General features: G+C 35.9%; 1 protein-coding gene across 3 annotated transcripts in view; it reads right to left on the reverse strand.

Moving 5' to 3' along the window:
• Positions 1 to 26,229, reverse strand: part of TWN2 (valyl-tRNA synthetase / valine-tRNA ligase (VALRS)) — a 44,709-nt gene that overhangs the window by 18,002 nt on the left and 478 nt on the right. Inside the window, exons 2-12 of one of the 3 annotated variants that reach the window (XM_011628193.3) lie at positions 24,487 to 24,592; positions 23,063 to 23,106; positions 22,684 to 22,755; positions 16,552 to 16,614; positions 16,159 to 16,328; positions 15,981 to 16,053; positions 6,775 to 6,840; positions 6,579 to 6,662; positions 3,457 to 3,534; positions 3,230 to 3,313; positions 3,006 to 3,085 (exon numbers count right to left, since the gene is read on the reverse strand). In XM_011628193.3, coding sequence (XP_011626495.1) covers positions 3,006 to 3,085; positions 3,230 to 3,313; positions 3,457 to 3,534; positions 6,579 to 6,662; positions 6,775 to 6,840; positions 15,981 to 16,053; positions 16,159 to 16,328; positions 16,552 to 16,614; positions 22,684 to 22,755; positions 23,063 to 23,071 — 779 coding nt within the window. In that variant the 5' untranslated portion in view covers positions 23,072 to 23,106; positions 24,487 to 24,592. The remainder of the gene's footprint in view (positions 1 to 3,005; positions 3,086 to 3,229; positions 3,314 to 3,456; positions 3,535 to 6,578; positions 6,663 to 6,774; positions 6,841 to 15,980; positions 16,054 to 16,158; positions 16,329 to 16,551; positions 16,615 to 22,683; positions 22,756 to 23,062; positions 23,107 to 24,486; positions 24,593 to 26,229) is intronic. The other 2 variants (XM_011628194.3, XM_088852436.1) reach the window with 2 other exon arrangements.

Genomic DNA, 26,229 nt, shown 5'->3' on the forward strand with positions numbered 1-26,229 from the left:
CAGGCCTGGGCGATGCGCCCAGGCCTCCAGATCTGCCTAGGTGGCCACCCAGGCACTGGGCAGTCCGCTTTTTGAAACACTGCCTATATGTGATCTAGATTGTCCATTACAAACATTCAGACATTAAATCTAGACCAAAGACATGGAAGAAAGAAATCCAAAAGTCCGAATAGTCCTTGATGTGAAACATCCAAACCACACCTAATTACAAGCTATACACTTCGGACTCGATATTCTAACTTTTAGAGGCATTTTCCAGCCCAAATCGCTGGGCAAAATCAGTGAAGTGGATGTTTCCATCATAGAGCTCATGTTATCATTTCCGAAATGGGGTAATAATATAAAATCTGCACCAAGGGTGAAAAGTCACACTCCTGCCTCAAGTTTCAGGGCCCAACTATTTATCCTTCAAAAATTGAGTTCGTGAGCCATTGCAAAGTAACACTTTGGTTTAGCTAACAAACATCAATCGAACACTAAACATCTCAAGGCTCTCAAAATTCCCCCTGAAATTTTACAATCCTTTACATACCAGCCACCTTCTTGGATACCATACTTTTCAGGAATGATACTCTTCAACAAGTGAAATGGTTTACGCAACTTTTGTCATTCACCTAGGTGAAACTTCTGCCTGTCTGATGCCCTTGCACATAGGAATATTCTCATCAATTGCCCAATCTTGCAAGCTATGGATGTCAGCATCACGAATATGAATATGATATGGTAAATATGTAACAGTAGCTTTAGAAGCGTGATTCTGCCCCAAAAGATAAGAATCTCATTTTGTGGGTCCAGTTTTATATTTCCTCTTTCAATCACTCCCTTCCATAAGTATTTGGGCAGCTTACCTAAACATAAGGCCAGTCCCAAATATTTAGTCAGCTTACCTATTCATTTGACGAGTTCTGCCATCTTATTCTGTAGTACCAAGATGCCCATTAGCTTTGTTTTGACCACGTTTATCTTATGGCCTGAAAACAACTTGAAGCACCTCAAAAAAAGCCAAGGTTATCCATCTCCAGAGCATTAGTTTCACAAAAATATCAGTGTGTTGTCCACATGTAGCAGATGGGACAAATGTAGGCCCTCTTTGGATTTTTGGAAACCTGTTTACAGTCCTTAATCATCAGTATCCTTCCGGCCGCATGAAAGAGTCCCCCTAGCGATTTCACAAAAGGCCATGGGAGAACCTCAGATATGCTACAGAGTACAGATCTCAAGGTAACAAGGAAAGAACCTTTCAAATCCAAGTGTCAGAAAGATGATACTGATGCAGTAAAGATGATGGGTGGGGAAACTCTGGGTCATTGGCTTATTATGTAACACCAGTAAGCTGATCGCCGCTCAAAACAACCGAAAGTGGCAAGACCAGGGCAGCTCCTTAGGATTGCTTGGAACCATCGACCTAGATCAAATTCTGCTAAAATCATCAACTTGGCTTCTCCTCATTTACATCTATTGTAACTAGACCTTATGTTAATATTACCAAATATGCTTTTGAAGGAGCAGAGGGGCATCCATGTAAAACAATCAAGATTTGTGAAACCAAACCACGATCACAAGCAATACAATGAGTTTGATGACTTCATTTCAAAGCACATAACAACAATTAGTGTATAAATGTTGCACACATAATTGTACCAGTCTACATATTTTGATTTGCAACCTTTGAAATTGGTACACAAACAAAGAAATCTTAATATGGAAAGTAAGTTGTATGAAATAATGTATCGTATATGATTTTGGGAACCATGATTAGATCATCTAAATTTTACATGTGAAACATGGCATGTACATTCATTGCACTTTGCATTGTGTAATCACATTATTGGCTTTTGCAAAAAACTTCATAAGATAAACTATATAACACTACTAGTCTAATCCTCAACTGCTAATATAAAATAGTAATAACATTATTATCATGTGCATTATTCTCAAACAAAAAAACAATATCATGTGCATTTATAATTCTATATATAAATTAAATCATATGTATTTAGATTTTAAAATCCCAAGAATGTAAGAAAACCACTATTGTGTGTGCCTATCTGTCTTTGCATAACCTACTAAACTAAAACAATCATCATCATCATCATCATCATCATCATCCTTTTAAGCCATGTCCCAATTAATTGGGATCGGCTACATGAATCCTGGTTCTCCATTCTACTCTATTAAAGGCCATATCGTCAGTGAGGCCATAAGTCCCCATATCTTTCCAGACTACTTCTAACCACGTCTTTTTTACCTTAAAACAATAAGATCATAATTATGTAGAATGCACTATAATTTATGTGGGAGTAAAGACAGCAAATATATAGATATGCACATAGAAACTTCTCTCTAATTTCTATATCTCTTGGGATTATTTTGAATGTATAGGAAATATACAAAATGAGTAAAATGTTATCAAGCCATTAGTCATATTACTTTAAGCCAGGTCCAACTTCCAAGTCAATGCTGACATAGTTTTTCATTCTGAACCTATAGAATTGTAATTTCAATCAAATCACACATCGCAGTGTACTAGGCCTTCTAACTCTTTAAGAGGTCTATCTAAAAGATTTGCGATATAACTGTGAAGATGTTTCAAATACCACACAAATCACTAGACATGCTAGTTTGATGTATCCCATAAACTACAGGGAAAGAAACAAACCAACGAATTCAATAAAAAAAAAAGGATGCACGTTAGCGCAACAACTTTCGTGCTAGGCTAGCCTTGTTGCAAGAACATGGATGCGTGCTAAGCTAACATATTTAAACATCAATTAATGCTATGCCACGGCCTTCTTCCTATAGTAACTTCTAATGTTGAATGTCCAGTTTTGAACATGGACATCAGTAGGAAGAGTCGATCAAAACACAAGCAGAAAAGTTCATCTAAGAGTACAAGGAAACACCATATTGCATTAACATCTTCCGTGTTAACAAAAAGAGGGGATGTAGCATTTCTAATACCCTCAGCAGCAAGCATTCATTAGAAAGTTGTTGATGAAAGTTACCTATAAATTAGGCCTTTCTTGTACAGCCTTACGAAGGCCTCAGTCACAGCCCTTGATCGGTTTTGGTCCATCGTAAAGTACTGATAGAAGAAACATCCCAAGATCAGACTGTTTCCAATAATATAATATCACAGAACACCTAAACTTCCACATTTCATATTTTACTTTTATTAATCCAGTCATATAATAATGCCGTTGAAGATTTTTCTATACAGCAGTCATACCTCTCGAGACCAGTCAAGGGATGCCCCAAGCCTGCGCTCCTGATTCAATATGGTGCCACCATATTCATCCTTCCACTTCCACACCTTTTCATTGTAAGAAACAGCAAGAATTCAGGAAAGTGGGGGAGGGAGGGACGGGGGGAGAGAGAGAGAGCAATGTGAAATAAGTGAAACACCACTCCAAAAAAATCTTTGAAACAAAGAAAAGATCATGTTGATATACTCGCCTCAGCCACAAAAAGCTCCCTTCCAACATCATGTCTAGTGACATGCCTTTCTCGCATAATCTTCTTCTCTACAACCACCTGCAGAATCACATCCCAGAACTTTAAATAAAACAACTTCACAAAGACTTAACAAAGGCACAAAATGAACTAGTATTTTGAATTTCAGCAAAAAAAGGAAATACCTTATACGATTTTCCATCAGTCATTATATATGCTCATAAAAAAAAACCTCCTAAAAATAACAATATTATAATTTTGCGAACATAAAATAAATGAAAAGGTACAGCTTGCTCCCATGGCTTCTCCAATGGGTGTGCAGTCAAGAAGGCTACTTTAGTAAGTTAAGCCTCACTAGAAATATGTTCTTAACAGAGCAACCAATACAATTAGGAGCAGAAAGCACTGAAAAACAAAAAAGGAGTAAAAGTAAAGAAAAACAACTTTCAAACAATCATAAGATTCAGGGACAGAATACATGCATTTTATGATATGTATTATGTCTTCTTGTTTTTTTGGGTGAAATTTTATAATATCCACTGCTCATTTTTTTCATTAAAGTAAAAGAAGGCCTGCAAGTCCAGCCAGAAATCATATAATCTTGCAGGTAATCCAACACATGACATACCATTTGATCTGGTTCCAACATGTGAGGACCACATGAGAAGTTGGGAACCTTCCCTCCTGGCAGATGTGGTAAAATAAAAGAACTAGAAGGGCCACGGTCTTAAGGAAGGTGGAGAGATATATGCAAGGATACCAAAGAGCACGTCCTCAGGGGTCTATAGGCAGGGTAACTTAGTGATGCAGTCTAGAATACTGCTCTCAAGTACCTAGACAAGAGAGATAAGTTTAAAATTTACAAGAGGAATTGCATTAGGGCAAATTAGTCATTGAATCTGTATTTCTTGAGTCTTGTTATTCATTTAGGGGCATAAGTACTAATTTCTAGAGTCTTTTATGTCTTGTTATTCACTTAAAGTCTTTTATAATAAAGGGAAAGGATTAGAATAGATGGATCGCCAGAATTAAGTTTTGTTTAGGGTTTTCATATATAAGGGATGTACCCAAGCATAATGGATGATATTATGGACTTTTACTCAAAAGCTAGAGTAGAAAGTGCTCCTTTTACCTATGGTTTTTGCATCTATCTCTAGTTTTGGATCTTTCTTATCTTCTTCTTTGCTAAACCCTAGCTCCAAACTACTAAGTCTGTGTCAGGTCAGTATCAGAGCCCGACGATCAATAAGAATGGTATTCTAGCATAGTACTGTAGCATTACTTTTTGTGCCATAGATCAACAACTATGCCTCCACGCAAAGGAGGAAAAGCGACAATCATAGAAGCCTTTGATGCTAGTTTGTGGGAAGGGATTGCAGATCTGAGGAGATTGGTCAAAACCCTAACTTTGCGTTTGGCTCAGATGGAAGCCCCATTTCAAGAGGATGAAATCGAGGTAGATGAGTTGGTGACCAAGTTGGTGTCAGACAGGTCAGGCTCATGATGTGATCATAGTCAAGAGTTTGGTGCATAGTTCCATCAACCTAGGCACGAAATCGATGATGATTTGAGCATAGATGTTATGGAAGTCTATCTAAGGAAACCATAGAGAAACTTTGTTCTCATCAGGGTTCTCAAGGTCAACATGTTATGAACCAGGACTGACCCCCAATGTTTGACAAGTACCTGGATGAGGATTTAGATATTGATAAAGAAGTGGGTGATCATAGCTTTAATGGTGATCCAATCCGTAAAGAGGATGATGAAGAAGATCCAACCATTGGAGAGGATTTTGTGGATACTCCTATTTTTGATGAAGAACAAAGTGGATGTCAAGGAGTCGCTACCAAAAATATTGGGGGTAATTGGTTTCTTAGTCCCCATAGAAAGTAGTGGGGAGAATGGCGTTGACGGAGGTAATGATCACAATGATCTTCTTCTTGGAGTTTTAGTTGAATATAGAATATCACGTGAGGTGCGCTCCAAGAGTTTGGTGATATTTTCTCCAATGTGTTAAGGGCCAAATGTTTCGTGCTTATGTACTACAAGTATGGCAATTCTCAATGGGTCTAAGACATGGTCAATCAAATATCTATGGGGAATGCAATAACATGGCACAGCTTGATCCCAAGTCTCAACAAGGTAGGATCGTTCAAAATTTTGAAGAAGATCAATGACAATCCCTACGAATTGTGGTGATACCTTGAACGACGAGCCGGCGAATTCGAGGGCAAATTCTTTTGAGGAAGGGGGGACTAATGCTATCCAAAATACTGCTCTCACATATCTAGACAAGAGAGATTAAGTTTAAAGTTTACAAGAGGAGCCGCAAAAAGGAAAATTAGTCATTGAAGCTGTCCTAGTATGTTTTTTCTTTATTTCTTGAGTCTTTTTATTTAGTTAGGGGCATAAGTAGTAATTTCTAGTGTCTTTTATGTCTTTTTATTCACTTAAAGTTTTTTATAATAAAGGGTCATGATGAGATTATGAGATTAGAAGGATGGCCAAGATTAAGTCTTGTTTGGGTTTCTCTTACATAAGGAATATACTCAAGCATAATGGACGATCATGTTATGGATTTCTATTCAAAACCCTAGAGCAGCAAGTGCTCTTTCTTTTGTATCTGGTTTTTACATCTCTAGTTGTGGATCTTCTCTATCTTCTTCGCTAAATCCTAGCTCCAAGCTACTAGGTCTGCACCACTTAGAGAGGTAAGAAAGTCAGAATATACCATTGTTTTTTCATAGACAGGTAACTTCTGTCTTGTCATTGGAGCGTCACTGTCATTTGATATTGGATTATGGGTGTGAATGGCTGTGATGATGAATTCAAATTTAGTATGCCTATCAAAAGAAAGAGAATTTGTGATGAGTATAAATGATTTATATGTGTGATGGATTTTTTTTGTCGTTAATACACATGAAGGGTTAATAATTAAGTGATAAAATTGAATACGAACTCATCATTTATAAACTATTCTTGTTTTCTCTAGAAGGAAGCATCACTAGCATCATCTTTTTAAGTATTTCATATTATTGTCCCTATTATATAAACTTCTGGTTTTTTACCCCAGTAAGCCAAGCAAAATACAGTTTCAGTTCATAGATTGATAAGGAATTTAGTACCTGTGTTGCTATTCCAGCATGGTCCATGCCAGGAATCCAAAGAGCATTATAACCACTCATCCTCCGCCACCTAATGATGGTATCCTGAATAAGGGGGATTAAACATTACCAGTTATAAATCTAACATAACAAGAAGTCTTTGAATATATAAGAAATCAGAAAAGAATAATGACATAAGGGAAGAATAGAAAGAAACCTGAATTGCAGTGGTAAGACCATGCCCAATATGCAATGCCCCTGTCACATTTGGTGGTGGCAGAACCTTGTAAAGCAGGCAGGATTAATATAGAAGGTCAACTTCTCAAAGTTTAAGATCTCAGATCTCAGTACAAGATATACAGATTGATGAGCTCATTTATTTACACTTGTATCACAAAATTGATGGACTATGAACTCATAACGCAAACACTGGATGAACTTTACATTTTTACTTTAAGCTGTGAGCATGTAGCAAATAAATGCAAGAGCTCAGTCGTCAGAAACATTATCTACAAGCACAAAAAATATGGTCTGGAAGTGGAATCAAACACTTCTCTACTGTTGTTAGCAATAATTTTCAGTTTAAGGCCATATAACAAATCACAAAAATGAACGAAATCATACAACCAAACCACAGTGGTTTAGAATCTCAAAGCCAAAAATCTTCACTGAGACCCATGATCTGCTAAGCAATCTACTATTGAGGTTGCACGCCAATATTAATTGATCACAATTGTCATGTTAAATCTGAAGTGCCAATAAGTGCCCACCTTGGGTACCTTGAGGCAGGGTAGGGGCCAAGGCAGCTTGTGACAGCAAGGTGACCCCCCTAGGTGAGCACTGAGGAACATGAGGCAACATCTAGCACCTCAGCCCACCTCAGGCTGCCCACAGCTCAATTGGTGAAAAAGGTCCTCAGGCCATGGTCATTTTCATCTTTCCTCCCCATATTTGGGCAGGGGGATGGGGGTAATCCAGCCCCTCCACCACTCCCAAGGTTTGGGTTTTCTAATAAAATTAAGACAAAAGTTATTTAAGTTGTGTTATGTGATTCAACATTTACCTAATTATTTTCACAATTTCGATATTTCTTATAGTTCAATTGTTTAATGTTCAATTGAATACACATACATAATTACATGTAAAATTATATATAAGACGTACAATTTATTTCAAGTACACATATCAGTGGTTCAAAAAGTGCTAGGCGCCACCCAGGCGACCAAAGGGGTCCAGGCTGCCTAGGCGAGCTCTCAGAACCTAGGCGGCCTAGTTGATTAAAAAAAAACTGATGAAAAAACTGATGAGTGATGACTGATAATGATTAATACATAAGAATTTTGATAATCCATAAGACCATAATCCCAGTTAAAAAAAAAAGATAGAATTTGAGAAGATAATTTTGATAATCCATAAGCCATAATCCATATTTTCATACAATGCTAAAACAGTAAAACCATACAAGCATACACTGATATTCTGATATACTGTAGACGGTACACACAAAAATTAGATAGTAGAACTAGAAACTAGAAAGTAGAACTAGAAACTAAAAATTAGAAAAGATAATTACACAGAAATTCAGAAAATATACAATCTAGGACACAATAGTCAACACTTAATACAATAGTCAACACTCAACACCAAGAGTCTTCACTCTTCAGTCATCATCATTGTCATCATCATCAGAAGGAATAGGGTAAGCTTCATCATATGCATCAGAATCGAAGCCATCATCATCAGAGTCATCTCCCTCTTCAATATAACGCTTGTCCTCCTCTATTTCTTCTAAATCTACCTCTTCCTCCTCTTCTTTTACCTCCCTCTTACTAGTATGTACAGATAAGGCCCTAGGAGTCTTGGCTGCTCTACACTTTTCTATCCTTTTGTGCTTACCTGAACTCAAATATTATATCATTTCCTCCCTGATAGTCTCAGGAACATTTTTACACGGGGCAACATCCCCCTTAATACTGGCAAGGTATTTTAAACCGATAAACTCCCCTATTAGTATCCTTTCCACAATAACTACATTTAATACGATTTTTGTCATTCAGATTCGGATTATAACCATACTTCCAACCTGGATCACCACTTCTAGAAGAACTTGGAGAAGATATTTCCGCATAACAAGGCTCATTTTCATCATTTTTTGGTTCTTTTAAATTCAAAAGTTGTCTAATCTCATCCCAAATAGCTTCAAAAACCTTTTTACAAGAAGCAACACTCCCTTTAATACCGGCAAGATGTTTCTTGAACTGGTTAATACCCCCATTGGTATCTTTTTCACAAAAATTATACCTTATACAACCCGGATCACTTCTTCTAAAAGTAGAAGATATAGACCTATTCAAATGACAAGGATTTTGTTCCTGTTTTTGTTTTACAGAATTCATATAATGCTTAATCTCCTCTCTGATAGTTTCAGGAACATTTTTACAAAGGACAACATCACCCTTAATACCGCCAAGATATTTCTTCAATCGGTTTATGCCTCCTTTCATGTCTTTTTCACAAAAATTGCTTATAATGCAATTTTTGTCATTTAGATTAGGGTTATATCCATATTTCCAACCCAGATCTCCACTTCGACTAGATCCTGAAGAAGACATCTCAAAATAAACAAGCAATCTAAAAAATAAATTTTTGCATTTACTTTGATTGCTCGAACTCCAAACTCCCACCTCTGAGATGTTTTCTGGTGCTGAAATAATAAAAAACACCCTCTAATAGGATTATAAAACTCCAAAACTAAATCAAATCTACATGGATAATGTTTGGATCCATATTCCGTAACTTTGAGAAACACTTCGATCCAATGAAAGTCACAAAATTTAGTTTTCTTGAAGTTTCATTCTCTCTAAAATGGGTTCTTGTGGGTTTAGGTTTGAAATGAACCTAAGACCCATCCTTCAAACCCTTTATATTTCAAAAAAAATCAATACAACAAAAATAAATAAATAAATCCGCCCCTATGCGGGGCGTAGGCCTTGGGCGCCCGCCTAGGCGGGTTCCGTACCGCCTAGGCAGTCGCCCAGAGACTGCAACCCAGTTTGGCTGCCTATGCCTAAGCGCTGAGTAGACCGCTTGTTTGAACACTGACACATATACACTACATACATATGCATTCATACATATAATATATACATATATGTGCATATTTATAAGGTAGGGGTATTAGAAGACTCACGACCAAATCGCCCCTGCGCGGCCAGATTATGAGCTAGGACCTGTTACTTTTCTGGGGACACAACTTCTTTTATGGGTATGAACCTTTGCCATCATCAAAGTCTCAAGATCACTTGTACAAGTCCGATTTGTTAAGAAGAATGAGGTGTATAAAGTCCAAGCATCTTTAGAAGAAAAGTGATCATTTGCCTAAACCAAATATGTGATTTCCATAAACGTAATTACTAAACCAAATAATGTTTCTAAACACAATGAATATGCAGATATGTGTCTAACATGAATAAATGCGACATGCATGCAGCATGCAGCATGCATATAAAGGCACAAATGCACAGGAGATATGAACCAACTCAAGTACTTGAACATTGATGCATACGAGGATCGGTATAAATATATGAATGGATGTATATGTGCATGTGTCTGTGAGTACAGTGGATCCAAAGAACAGAGCACGGATATGGATGGATGTTTACATGCATGTACGTTTGTGCATAAAAAAAGATCCAAAGAATTAGCGTGGGAATCTCATAATTATAATCAAACCAATATATAAGTACAGAAAAATTGGCAGGGAACAGTGACCTGGTTTGCTTCTGGAAACATAAATAATATCTCATGCATCAACCATCATTTTGTATATGTGAAGGATCAGTGGCAGCAAATAAAGTAGCTCGCCACTTATTGCTAAAAAAAGAAGTTACAGAGATATTTTGAATAAAATTATAACTTAGAAAGTGGAAATTCCCCCAAGCCTGTACTGATTCTCTCATGTAGGTAAAGAGAATTTAGAAACCAGAAAATCCCTCTTCCTATGCCTATGAAAAGTCTCTTATAACTCCATATCAGTCATGATAATGAACATCATAAAGAAATAAGCCATAATACCCAAGCTAATTCTCTCTGCTGTGCAATAACCTTACTACCTTGTTTCTATGAACAGTGGATATAAAAAACATCGATCATATATCCTCAGTCATATAGATAATGCTCACTCCAACCAAAGAAATCAATTCCTACTCTCTAACCTACATAGCAGATCATTACATTCACATGTTCAACCATGGAAGCATCCAACTCCAGCAGGCCTAAAATCATATTTGCTGCCTCCACGCCTTCCATCTCAAAATAACCAATCAGTTATGGATAGCAGGTCAACTAGTCTTGGAGTCTGAAGAGTTCTGGTGCATGACACCTAATCTCAATGTTCTGAAACTTAACTTGTAATTAATGTCGTGCATGTTTTGATGGTAAAATTGTAAGCCATATAAACCACTGTAAGTTAATTCTAAGTATTATTGTGCATATTTACCATGAAATTTTGCATCAAATCATAAATGTTGTACCTAAGAACATACTAATACAAATAAAAATTCCATAAAAACCTGTAACAACTTTTCTAGAAACCCACAAATTCGCTTCCGAAGTTTGGCCAAACATCTAAGAGACTTCTACCAACAATGGATAACTGCTAAGACCATCAAAGACCTTTCTCTTCCTACTTTTCTCCCCCATATAGCTCGGCAGGCCTCTTTCTTTGGAAAGCCTCCATAACAGCTATCCTTTGGTCTATATGGAATATGAGGAACTCCAGAATCGTCCAAGAAATCGAGTAGTTCGACTGCACCCCCAGAAAGAGCTAGAGATATCACTATTGATTGGGACAACCACAAATACCTCAAGGGCTACTCAGAATCAGGTTACACGTCCAAGTTGGACAACATACTTTGATCAAAACCACCATGTCTATCTAGACCCCCCACCCCAAACATAAAAAGAAAAACAAACCCCTTCCAACTCGGAGGGGGTTCCTGGATCCCCCCACCCAAGAGGAGGGGAATCCCCTGCCTTGTGGGCTCATAAAGTCAAAATCAACAGATTTTCTATAGGGGACCCAGGACGATGGTGGCATTTCCAGAAAGGAAAGAGGGTTTCGACTTTTGATCATTTCTCCATTCCTCCAATCGGTTCGCTGACTCAAACTGGGCTCAAGCAACCGCTCTCCTTGAAGCCCTCAAAAGATTCCATGTGGGACAACCATCTTATCGTCAAAGCCAACTCCAAAAGTGTTATTTCATGGGCATATGGACATTCATGTAAGCCATGGAAACTAACCCATATTTTTTACTAAATTGCTCATCTATATAGGCCACTTTGAGTCAACTTCCATTATACCTGGCCTGAGGCAAACTCGATAATTAACACATTGGCAAAACAAGGAGCTGCACCCACATCTGCCGCAACATAACAATGATTTTTTTGAGGACTTCAATTACCTTTTTTATATGTTTCAGGTCTTTCTTAGCGTTGAACCCCGGTTTGTGGGATGCCACCTTTTTTTACTGCTATTTGTTTCTGTCTCTTTTCTCTGTCATCTCTCTCTTTCTACCTCTCTCCTTCTACATAAATTCTCCTCCCAAACATGCCCTTGTTCTTATTTTTAAACCATCTCCTCTTTCTCTCTACGCTTCGCCCTTCCCAACCATCTTTGACCTTCACTCTATTTTCTGCCCTCCTACTCTACTCTCGCTCTTCAACCCAACTAGGCCACTTCCCTTTACTCCCTACTTGACATTCTCTAAATTTTATGCGCTCCTCCTATCTACTTTCTCTCTTACACCCACATATGGCACTTCTCTTTTCTTCCCACCTCTGCTTACCTTTTTGTAAAGACTGCTTAACATTTTTGAGCAAATGGTTCTCAACATACTGATTTTCTTATTTAAAGAGCACCCAGTCTATGAGCTGCCAACACCTACATCTCGTGGATTTTTAGTAAACATACATATAATTAATATAATAGAGAAAAGACATACAACCCCCATCTCTGTAATAGTAATCCCCGTTAAACCCTCGCATCCATGGAAAGTCCATGTAAACCCTCCACTTTAAAAGAAAAGGAGATTGAACCCCCTCTACACATTTTCCATTGTCCAAATTACAATATTCATCCTATTACTCTTTCTAATTAACCGTTCATCCGAACACTAGAAAAACTCCCACTCTTTCTCTCTTCCTCACCAGGGAACCCCTTCCTTCCTCTATCTCTCCCTCTCAACTTCCCTTGAACCCCCATCTCTCTCTCTCATCTCCTGAAACTCACAAGAAGGTTAAAAGAGGCATTCCAAATTTCATTTATACGATGTAGTTATTAGAAAATACAAAAAGGATAAATGAAGTAATTTGGACAATGAAACAAGGATAGGAGTTCAAGTTGTTCAACCTCCTTTTCTTTTAACTTGGAAGGGGGCCATAGGCTTTCATGGACCCAAGGATTTATTCGGGATTACAAATATAAGGAGGGGGGCACATCATTTTCCTAAAAGATAACTTCTCCAAAAACAATACCAATATACACTTCAATAGAATGTACTGAAAAATTTTCCAGCCTAAGTATCAGTTCCTCGCAATTATGGAGAGAACAATTGAACAAACCAAAAGCCCTCTTTGAGGAGAGTAACAAGGAGGAGCAGTACAGAATGGGAATGAAAGTAATCCTCTCACGTCAAAAGAAAGCAATAAAAGATCTGATGATTATCCACAAATTTTCCTTCCTCATTAGAGTGTAACTTGCATGTTTAGTATGAGATCCATCCAACTTGACCAAAGTGTCCATGAAAGTTTATTAATATATATTTGCATTAATAAATATAGTATATTTAATATGTAATAAATTTTATTACAATATAATAAATTATATAATATTTCATATTTAATATTTAAATAATATTTAATATATAATATTTAGTAGATAATATTTTAATAATATTTGAATCGTATTTAAATAACTATATATTTTTAGTCATACTAAATAACGCATATATTTATTTAACATATTTATGAAATACATTTAAATTTATTTAAATATATAAATATTGAAGTATATATTTATAAAATATATTTAAATCAAGTTACCAAACAAGTTACTAAACATATGAAATTCATTACACAATGCTTTTTAAATGTGTTAACAAACATGGAGAAAAGAAAGTCTGCAAAAGTTTTTCCTGCTAAGTGTTTACACATGTAGGTATTTTTCATGGGGAAATATTTACTTACCAACCAAACGTGCCCTAAAATTCCTAAGGATGTTGCAGCATAATTGTTTGATGGCCAATTTACGTAGGAGAAGCTTTTTCTGAAGCCTAAAACTTGCCCACCCGTGGACAGAGAAAGAGGCCCACCAGGACCATAAGAGGTTGTCAAAGTCTAGTTTTTTAACCAAGAGAATTCAGATTTAAAAGGTTTTCGGCAAGACAAAGGTGGTGGAGTATCTAGAAGGATAGGTTTATGTTCAGGGGTGGATTTAAAGGCGGCAATGGAATGAGAGATAGGAACCTTCTCTTCCCACTAATGGGAGATCAAGGACTGTCAAGCTTAGCTAGGGTGGGGTCAGAGGAGTGGTTAGACCAAATATATGTAGAAGCAAAAGCAAGATTTCAATAAGATCATTAAGAGAGAGGAAGTTTGAGAATAGCCTTAATACTAGCCGAGCAGTTGGTTTCACTGAACCATCTGATGGTATTAATATCTCCTCCAATTACTCATGGCCTTGGTGAAAATGAGGCAATGGCATTAAGTTCCCGCTAGAAGCCTCCCTAATATTGGACATTTCAAATGAAATAAGATATTCCCAACAAGCACTACTGTGTATCTACGTACGGAAAGCACAAGCATTTCTCTACATATCAAGAATATGCTTTAGGACTTAGGCCCAGCCACTTCATGTTATTTCTTGACTAAATAGCACATGGCGAGTATGAACGCAGTTAATTTTCACTAGCATTGAAACTCTTTAGGTCATTCAACCCTTTTAAAAGTCCAACTAATTGCCTTCACCAGTTGCATCACTCCCCATCTCCACCCAATTCCTTTCCTTCTCTTCACAATAACGATGAATTGGGTTCGAAAATTCTTCTTTCCTTTATTCCTTTTCTTCCATTCACTCATCAAGCCAAGTTTTTCATAATATTCTGAGAGTCCCAAGTCTTGATAGATTTTTATGGAATCTTTGCAAAACAGAATATCTTAGGGCATACATGAAATTTAGCTGGAAAAGACTCAATGAGTCGACTTGGTGCATGAACAATATAAACTATTGAACCAAATCTTATTAAAATAATAATGAGGGACAACTAAATGCAACAATCAACTCAGACTCCAATGAGTCATATTTAGAAAACATTTAAACTGCTAGGTCAGTCTTACTTTCGTAGAATATAGAGTTAATCTCATCTAACCATTCAGATGGTCAAAAACAGGCACAACCAGCACAGCTGTGTTTCTACAGGATCAATCCAATACTGACATCAAATGGAAAATTTGTGATCTACAGTAATCAAGGTTGAATGCTTCATCACAAGCCAAATGAACCAATTTCATACTTCAATAAAATGAGGATAGGACAAGACTCTGTAGTACGCTCTGATTCAGTACATGTCTAGAATCTATACGCTGCAGCAAGAAAATATAAAAGGACTTCATTCAAACTACATATCTCCACCAACCAGTCAATCTTAAGTTCTTAACCATGACAAGATCCATCACTCAATAAGATGGAGAACTCAAAACATTTTCTTCTTTTGAAAGTGCAAGACCTAGTTCCAGATTGCTTACAGTATCAGTGCTTTTCAATAGACAAGAAAAAGAAAAGAGCGTTGATGGCCAGTGATTATATAAATAAATTCCAAAAGTTGTGAAGCAGACAATCAGTACCAGTAATTCACATCGGCAGGTAGAGCCACAGGGATGTTAAAAACTCAGCATAAGAATAAACATATTCAAGAAGCTGCAAAAATTCACAACAATAAAGCATAGATTTTTTCCCTTTCTTTGACAAGTAATTAAGTACTTTGATAGAAAACAGTGACTCAACCAGAGAACAATATTGAAACTAATAAGGATGCCAATTGGATTTACAAAAAAATATGTTCCTGATAAACTTATATGTTATTAAATTAGCTGACAAAAATGCACAAATTATAAAAGAAAATAATCATATAAATAAATAAAGTCCTACAAGGAATAATCAAAGCATCGAATATTCTATGGCTTCAAGCCTTGAGCCAACGATGGTTCAAAACTGACGAGAAACGACTATCAGAAAATATCAAAAAATTCCAATTTATTCATCAGCACCAACATTCACAGAATAGTAGCTAACAGGGAGAGGAAAAAAAATAGTTCATGATATCAGGTGATGCATGCTTCATATACCAGCAAAACAGAAACACTTACAATTACAAATGGAGGCCTACTGCTTTTAGCATCTGCCACAAAGAAACCTGACTTTTCCCACCATGCATACCATCTGAGTGATCATGAAAAAAATAAGTGCAGGGGATAAACCATATGAACTTTGTGACAGTTCTTGTACTTTACATGCATCTAACATAAAGGATATTACAATACTCACACAGCCTCCACAGCAATAGGACTATATTGCTTGGCCATCTCACGAGAAAGTCTCTTTTTCTCGCCATGTGGAGTCACAGGGTCTACAAAATCTTCAGGGTTCTCATCTTCAGCATCTTTTCTAAGGGCTTTGCGTTCATTTTTCTTGGAAGTATTTGGTCCTTTTTGGGCCTGCATGCAACTTACAAAGAATGATGAGTCTGGCATGGGTTTGTAAACACTATGGGATATCAAACAAATAGGCTTTATAACTCGATCAAAGTTAGCTAGATATTTATTCCAGAAAACGACAAGATGATTTGTTCAAGTTAATCAAATTTTCCAAATTAAAAGATCAAATTCTACTGTGTAAGCCTCTAATTTGATTAACTGCTGATTCCGCAACAGTAATTACCTGGGCCTTTGCTGCTTCTGCTTTCTGGGCAGCCTTCAACTTCTTCATCTCCTTTTCCCTCGCCTACCACAAAGACATACAAGACGATCCTTTTAGACTCAACTAACCAAGCATGAAATTAGAACTAAATACCCATAGACAAACAAACACGTGACTGAAACTAAAATATGACAAAAAATGCACCAGAAAGTGCAAGTGCTCAATGGAGGGATTCAATCTTCAGGCCATATTCATCCCCCATTAACCTGAAGCTCAAGAAACAACACCTGAGAATCCATACTAATTGATACCCCACCAAAATGTTCCATGCACAGCCCATGAAACAACCGATGCAACTATAAAAAGTTTCTATGAGAGGAAAAAAAAAAGATGACTTCGTCAATCCCAGTGTCGAAAGAATTAGGAAAGATGATATTCAGAGATGGAAAGAGAAAGTTCTTTGGAAAATGAATCTATTAGTAGGAGTGTGAACTAGGCAAGCGAGGCAAAGCTTCGAGCCTTGGACATGTTAAACCTCAGCTGGCATAGTTGGAGAGTCAGCTTGAGCTTGCCTTGAGCTTAAACTGAGCTAACAAACTCATAAACAAGCCGAGAAGAACCATAAACAAGCCAAGCACAATATATACACTTGGCTTGATTAAGGGATAGAAATTGAGAGACTCATGATGATTTTTCACCTTTGGTCAATTTATATTTTACGAATTATGTTTTTCATATTTTTATTAGGTGCGCCTCACTAATATGTACACACGCTCTAAATTTCAAGTAATTTGGATTCGTAGGAAAAAAATGAAAATTGAAACACTACCGGACAACTGTGACCGTGCGATGAAGTTTGGATGGTGATGAGGGTAGGCGAAATCACTGTTCATTTTTGCCTATAGGCGTTGGGAAGTGTTTTCCTATATATTACCCTCATCACTGTTCATTTTCGCGTATAGGAGTTGGGAAGAGTTTTCCTAAATATACCCTCACTATTCATTTTTGCCTATAGGCATTGGGAAGAGTTTTCCTATATATTACCCTCATCACTGTTCATTTTCAACTATAGGCGTTGGGAAGAGTTTTCATATATATATATATATATATATATGGGATAATCTAAACTTCACAACCCATCAAATTACAAAGGTTAAAGATAGGGAGAGTTGTGAAGGGTGGATTTTCCAATTTTGTTGTTTATTTTTTTAAAAGAGTTACTTTTTGTTATATCTTCAACATTAAGTAAGGGTAATTTTGTAAATATTACTACAAGACAAGGGGGTACTTTTGTCATCTCCATAAAGGATAAATTTGAAATTTTTACTAAAAGACAAGGGCACTCTATAAATAAAATTTCAGGACACTAACTTCCAAAATATCATTGTACTTTTGTAAAAATTTCTAATTTGCCCTTGCTTAATAGTTAAGTTAGTTATTAAAATAATTTTTTAAACAAAAAGTAATAATCTTTTTGATATATACACCCATCACAACCCCTTCTAACTTTAACCTTTGTATTTTGAGGGGTTGTTAACTCTAGACAAACCCTATATATATATATATATATATATATATATATATATATATATGGGAGTCACTGTTGTACGCCCACGGATGTCCGATAGTGTTTGATGGGGATGTCTGATAGTGTTTGAATTTTAGATTTTTTCTACAAATCCAAATCATTTGAAATTTTAGGCGTGTGTTCTTCTCATCAAGGCGCACCTAATAAAAATATTAAAAAAATAATTCGCGAAAACAAAATTGGCCAAAATACCCCCCAAAACTTTTCAAGGGTATTTTTGTCAATTTATTTCATGTAAAAATAATTGATATTTTTTGCAGATTTGCCTATTTGTGAAGGACACACGCCTAAAATTTCAAGTGATTTGGATTTGTAGAAAACAAATTAAAATTCAAACACTATCGGACATCTGTGATTGTCAAATCGGCCCAGATTGAATCTGGGCCGTGGGCATGTACTGTAGCAGTACGCATCTGGGCGCACAAGATCTTTTCCCTATATATATATAGGCAATGATTTCATGCAATGGTACTATAGTAATATAATGAAACAATCTTTAAAACCCATGACAGGGTCATTTGTTGGACCCCAATTTTTAAATATATTCTTTAGTAACTAATGAACAATCACAAAAATGCAAAATTTGAAAACACATCTTATAAATTGTATTTTTAGCCCAATAAATATAGGTTGTCCATTTGATGAGAAGGTTAGATAGGGGCCTTAGAAAGATTTTTTCCCTTACCCAATTTTTTAGATGGAGATGAGCAATGCTCAAGAAGCAAAAACTGGCTGTGAGTTCGTAACGGCCTAGATCTTGAAATTCACCAATTCGATAGTTTAGATTCATCGTTGGAGGGAGACTCATTTTGACCGTATCTAAGGTGCAAATTGAATTTTATTTTTTGGGAATTGATTATTGGGATGATGAGAACGGGTGTACAATTTTTGGGGTCAGACAAATGGCACAAAGACGGTTTTCTTGAAGTGTCATTTTATTATATTACAATGGCACAATGACATGCAATCACTCCCTTAATATATATATATATATATATATATATATATATATGGATTTTTATAACAGTTTCACTCCACGAAATCCTATAAGCTACATATAGAAAAGGGGTTAAAGTGCTAAAATTATTAGGTAGCCCCTTTCTTAATCCTATTTCTATAAAATAAATATCAGCATTTTTCTCATTAGAAAGAGTAATGATGATATTTGCACTAAATGACAAATGGTATGTTTGTCATTTCGAGAAAGACATATTTGAAATATTTACTAAAAGATAATGGCATTTGCATATAGTGTACTTCAAACTTCACTCCATAAATACCCTTGTCTTTTAGTGAAAATATCAACAATACCCTCTCTAATGACAAAACTGCCCTTATTAATTTTAAAGACAGAGAATAACTAAAAGGACAACTATGGTAATGTTAATAGTTCACATCTCATTCTAAACGTAACCTCTAGGATTCTATAGGGGGTTCCGTTAGGAAAAACCCCATATACATACATACATACATACATACATATATATACATATATTGAAATGTAAGAATCCTTAATTTTTGACGACTAACTTTCTTTATAAAATAGAAGAACCCAATCCAGTAAAGCGAGTCCACAAGGGGTAGGGGGGCGGAAAGAGAGAGAGAGAGAGAGAGAGAGAGAGGCCCATACAGCAAAATGAACCTGAGTGCTGACAATGGGCTTCTCCACTATGCATCAGATATTCAGAGGCCAAGCAAACATGGAGATGGGATGTAGGAGACTGGGTTCCATGAAGATAGGGTGAAGGTAACTACATAAAGATAAAAAGATAGAAAGAAGTAGGTAATTAGGTTTCTGGAGTTGGAAGAATATTAGAACATTTCGCATAGCCCTTTTTCTCTCTTTTTTGTGTGTGTGGGTTGGAGGGGCATAGAGAGAGTGAGAGTTCTTTGTAAAAATGTATATGGGAATGATCTCATGTCACCATGTCATTATAATATAATGAAACTACACTTCTAGAAAACCATGTTTATGATATTTATGTGATCCAAAATTTTGCACACGCACTATCTTCATCCCAATAATCAATCTCAAAAAAGATAAAATTCAATTTGCACCCTAAATAGGGTCAAAATGATCCCCTCTAATATTGAATTTACACCATCCATTTGGTACAAGATCTAAGCCTTTATGAACTCAAAATCAATTTTTTCGTTTTGGACATTGTTATCTAGTGATAAAAAGGCTATCGAAAAAATTTGAAAAGGTAAAACATCATTCTAAGGCCGAGATCTAAGCATCCCACTATGATGGACAGCCTATATGAAGTGGGCTACAAAACACTGTCTAGGCGTGTTTCAAATTTTTGCGTTTTTGTTATTGTTTATTAGAATGAAAAAAGTGTATACTTTTGGGATTAAAAAAAGGGCCCCGACATGGTTTTTGAAGATTGTTCCATTATATTGCTAGAGAACTATTGCATGAAATCACTCCACACACACACACACACACACACACACACACATATATATATACATATATATATATATATATATGTATATATATATATATATATATATATATATATATATGGCCTGTTCATTTCAGCAGCCTGCCTGGACCACCAAGACAGCCTGCCTAAGCAGTCAGAAGGCCAAATTTTCTTTCACTATAGGGAGTTGAAGTTATGGACTGAATTAGATTTTCTTCAAGGATCAGGGGGTACATGGCGGGTGCATATTTGCTAGAAACACCCAAGCTAGAGTGTTGGAAAATAAGATGCTTGCTGGGAAGGAAGCAGCATGAGATGAAAGGCGAGGGGACCTGGTTTAAGGATTACTGGGGTTTGGATTGAGGGATGAGTTAAGGGAAAGAAAGAAGAAGAGATGACAGGGAGGGAAAGATGTTAGCAAAGGTTTTACTCCCAAGAGAGAGAGAGAGAAAGAGAGAGAGAGGGTAAAGAAGGCGACATGTGATAAATCGATAGAAGAAGGGATGGACGGGCCTAAAGTCTAGAAAAAGCCTTTCCTCTTGGAAGTGACTTCTGTTCCTAGTGTAGCATTGAGGTATTAACCTCATGATTTGTGATGAATCTCTCCTCCTGCATAGACTCTCGCCACAATTTTGAAAACCACATCTTTGTTTCTCAAAATTTCCAAAGATTTGGCATTACCACTTACATGAATATTTATAGAGCCTATCTCTTTATTTGTCCTTCCTAGAAAGCAAGTAATCTAATATTTCCTCAATCTTCCTCTCCACCAAATAACTAACTAGGTTTCCTTCATAGTTTTAGGGAACTAATCCCTATCACAAAATTTAGGAAGATAACGAATTTGTAAAACGAGAAAGAAAATGAAAACACTTCCAAGAAATCAAATTTGCCAAACTCATAACTAGCACAATATTTCTAGAAAAGTTAATCTTTCTAGAAGATTGCCTAGGTTAAACTACAAATTCCTAAAAACTCAAAAGGTGGGATGTGGGGCCCACCCTAGGAGGTAACTGGGGTCCACTTCTTGGCTGGCATGCCAACAGATGGGTGTTGGAGGAAAGTGGTGGCCATGGGCCAAAGCATGCTTGTCCTGATTTGGTACCCTCTCATGGAAGAGATATGGGCATGCATTAGCCTCCTTAGTCGTTGTCCTGATTTGGTACCATCTCATTGAAAAAGCATGTCAAAAAGCTGAAGAGGACCTAGTGAAATAATAGACATCTCATACCATGCTTGGTACCCTCCATAAAATTAGAAAAAATGAAGAGAAGGGACAACCGGCAGTTTCAAGAGAGCATTATTATGATTCATCAAAGCAAAGTTAATTAGTCAGACGATTAAACCACCAACCTATAAGATGTCAGGGATCATGAAGATCATCAAGATACTAGGAGAAAACAAGAAGATTATTGCTGACTAAGGACATTGAAACTTAATTTTAATGCAGATACATTAGCAAGTGTGATATTCTCCCGACACTAAACCAACTTCTTACAGTGTTTGCTAAGTGATGTCTGTAGCAGTGAGTTGAATGGTGAACTTTAATTGAGTTTAGATGTCGCTGTAAAGGGCGAGATTTTAGGCCACCATTTTTAATCAATTTTGGGCTACTGGTTGAATCGAATTATCTTTGAGTTTCATTGTGTAGTTGAACTGCTCTAGCAAGGTGGTGCATGCTACTGCTCAAGTAGCTCCGAATAAACTACGTTGTGATACACAGAGCATTCAAACAAGCACCGTCAAATGAACACACACACATGCATGTGGCTTTGTAAGGATGCAAGTGTGGGCGTTTAAATGTATTGACATGAACAGAGAAAATGTGGGTGTGTGTGTGTTCAAGCACGCATATACATATCTAAATACATGTAAGTGAGACTGTAAGACGCCACGCACAACTATATGGTACATGCACCGAAAAAGAAAGAGACATTTCTCAATAATATGTGAAGGCAATAAATACAGACATTTCCCAACAGTGTCATGGCAGTAACTTGTATAAAGAAATGAAAATAAAAAAGCATCCTTAAGATTGGTGAAAGTTGCGCAACAACACTTGAAGACCAACTAAAAACAAAAATTGGACATACTGAATCATAGAACAACAAATGAGAACCCAGGTGAACATACCTTTTCCTCTTTCTTCTTTTTCCTTTCCAAATCTTCTTCTTTAGCTCCATTGGGGTGCTCTTTTTCCTCTCTCTGCAATTAAATCCAAAAAAAAACTAACATTTAATAAATAGTTGTCAACGTAGCAAAGCAGCAAAAGTTGAAGTGTATGGCTTAAATATGTCAGAAAAGATGGAAACAAGATACACAGACAATTCAACCTTCCCTGTTTATGCTACGAAGGCTTATATCGCAAGCATTAACTTCTATAACACCAAAAAATGAGATGGTTTGAAGAAAAGGGCCCCAAAGTACAAATAAGCGAGCATAACCAACATGAATAAATTGAATTATAAACTAAACGAATGATTTATAAAAGTAGATCCAAGAAGAGGAGTACCTGAGCCATGATGCCCGGATAAAGAACCCAAAATGTTAGAAAACCTATGAAAATAAGAAGCAAGCAAATTTATTGCAGATATAAACATCAGCAGGGTAAATCAACTTGAGTGGCATCTGTATCAAAATAAAGGCCGGAAAAAATTCGGAATATATATATATATTATATTTACCCAATAAAGTGAACAAAAGGAAAAGTAAGCAACAGTTTCCTTCGTGCTATGGCCCAAATTAGGGTTCCAACCTCTCTGTGCTGATGAGGTAGAAGAGGATCGCTGTGTTTGTTAGTTAAGCAACAAAGCATGTAAATTCGCTCTACGAATCACGTTACGACAAGAAATGGACTGTTGATATGCACTGGGAATTTGAGAAAATCTTCAGGTAGTGGGGACATAAGAAGAATTCATGACTCTCTCGTTTTAGCCTCACAAAGAAAAACCAAAGAAACCCAATAAGGTTTTATAGCATGCTCTTGCGGGAGCACACTGTACATTAACTATATGGGTTGAGATGCTACTTGAGAAATTTATTTTATCCCAAATATTGGATCCACTAAAGAATCACTAGATAAAAAGTTCAAGTTTGAGTTCTTCATCATTTAGATCTTGCCCTCCAAAACTTGGATGATCTGTTTTTAATCATAGAATATTAGTTTTTCAATCATATTGAATGTGCAATTTGATTTTTTTTTTTTTTTTTCTTTTTGAGGTTCATTTCTTCAAGTAATTGCATCCCCTGAAATTGGGAATCATAAAATACTCTTAACTAGTATTTTTCTGTAGGGAGCAAATAGATAATATGCGTCCTTGGCAGCATTACAATACTCTAATGACTACCGTCTCTATTTATTTGCCCCTTATTTAAATAAGACATTAAAATAAAGTATTAGAAACTCTGTATATACAAGAAATTACAGGATATAACAATGATATTATTTCTTTATTTTCTCTCGAATTGACGAACATGAGAAAAAATTCAATCCATTAGAACAAGAACACTAAGGAACAGTAAAACAATCCTTCTGAAAATAGAATTTCATTTTAACCAAGAATAATCCTTGACCCAAAAAACTAAAAAAAAATTAACATAACTCATTGATCCCAAAAATAAAAATAATAATTGTCATATTCAATACCAAGTTCTCACATACTTCCATAAACCAGGAGAACACCAGCAAAGGCATATATATAAAGAAATAAAATAAAAATAAAACAAAACAAGACAAAACATCAATGGATCAAGCATGTAAGGAAAGGATTATTCAAAACATTAAGCTCTTTATAGAAGCTCAATAATAAACATTCAAAAAGTATAGAAAACTGCACAACATAAATGTCAGTACATCAAACAAAGGACCTCCCTAGAACTGATTCACCACAGCAGTAATCAAATCTAAAAAAATAAAAATAAAGATTTGCAACATACCTTGTTAGCTAGTCGCTTCTTTGGAGTCTTCCTTCTAAGGAGACTTGTCAATAATCTTCTTTAGTATGAGGTATTATTCCTCTTCAATACTTTAGTAACAAATTATCTGTGATTTCAACCAAAATAAAAATAAATAAGTGAACAAACTTGGGAACCAAAATCAGGGTTTGAATTACGATAGATGTGCGAGGGGATTATTCCCTTGATCTTCCAAATTTCTGAGCTAGAGACACTTGAGTGAGTTTTTTGGATTGAAGAGGCCTTGGAGATGGGATGCTATGGTGGTCTAAGGTTTATGTGATGGTACACCATAGGCAAATTTGTGAAGGCTTTCGGTGCTTTTGGCCTTGAAAAGGCCAGAGTAAGGTTCTTGGAGTTACGGAGGATCCTAAAAGGTTTATGGTTAGGATTTTAACACTTAGGGCTCATTTGGTTCATGCATAAAGTTTGCATATGTAAAACAATTTTCATATGTAAACAGTTCCCTGTGCAAGAGTATTCCAATCCTGTTTTTTCCCGTATTTGCTTCACATGTCTGGAATTCATGTGTACCCAGTTTCCTATGTCTGGTAACACATTGGTAAACTCTCCCAAAATCTGGATAAATACCTATTTTTAACCCTTCAATTGCATATATCAAGTTAACTATTCACTTCAATTCTCCTACTTTCGGGGACGTTAGGTGTCCTACCCTAGCTGCATTTCTCTTAAGAAGTTTTCTCCTTTTCCTCAATTCCAATTTTGCTATACCATTACCATTACAAATCACATTTTCGAGGCAAAACAAACTTGATGAATAATCAAACTGCAATCCATACATACAAATTACGAGTTATAATAGTACGAATGGTGTAATTCAGAAAATTTTATAGAAAATACATTAATAAAAAGGAGAAATCATATCAAATCGAAAAAGTAGGCATAACCCATCTTTCCTTTTCCTCTTTTACTTTTTAATCTAAGGACAAGACTTAAGAAAATCATATAATATAACTATAGAAGACCAATAAGCATTCAAAAGAAAACGCAATTTCACAAACACAAATCCTCACTAATTTAGCAACCATAAATTTCATAAAATTGACCTAATTGATAAAATTGACCTAATTGATAAATTGATAAAATGCAGCTAAAAGAGACCAATATAATATAAAAAAAAAAGTGAATAAATAATGAAAATATTCACACCCAGAATCAGGCCTCTCTTTGAAGTCACTTGATCATTTTCCAAAGATTGCGGGGCCAGCTCCACTTGATCATTATCCATCGACCAATTCAATAGATAAACAAAATACAAAGTGGGTTTTCAATGGATTACTGAAAAAAACAAATGACTGTTGATTTTTTCCCTTCTGGAATCGTTATTGCAGTGGAACTAGGAGGTTAAAAGTATTCTATAAAAAATAAACTGCCTCCATTGGGGCCCCAAAAAAAAATCTGAAAGGAAAAACCAGGAAAAATAAAACAGAAAAAAACCGATACCCAATTCTTTAACCGATTAAAATAGAGCTTCAATGAAACAGAAAAATTTTAAAAGAAAAAAACTTCAAAAAATACAAGAACAAACTAGAAAATACAACAAAAAAAAAAAGCCATACCCTTTCTACATAGCAACAAAAAATAAAAAACCCAATAGTAAAAGAAAAACTAGTAAAAAATAAAAAAACCAATAGTAAAAAAAAAAAAACCAGAAGAAATACAACAAAGAAAACCTATAGCACTTTTTTTTTTTTTAAACAGAGA

The sequence above is a fragment of the Amborella trichopoda genome, chromosome 1, assembly GCF_054954075.1.
Source record: "Amborella trichopoda isolate Santa Cruz 75 chromosome 1, AtrichopodaSantaCruz75HAP2 v2.0, whole genome shotgun sequence".
NCBI classification, from domain to species: domain Eukaryota; kingdom Viridiplantae; phylum Streptophyta; class Magnoliopsida; order Amborellales; family Amborellaceae; genus Amborella; species Amborella trichopoda.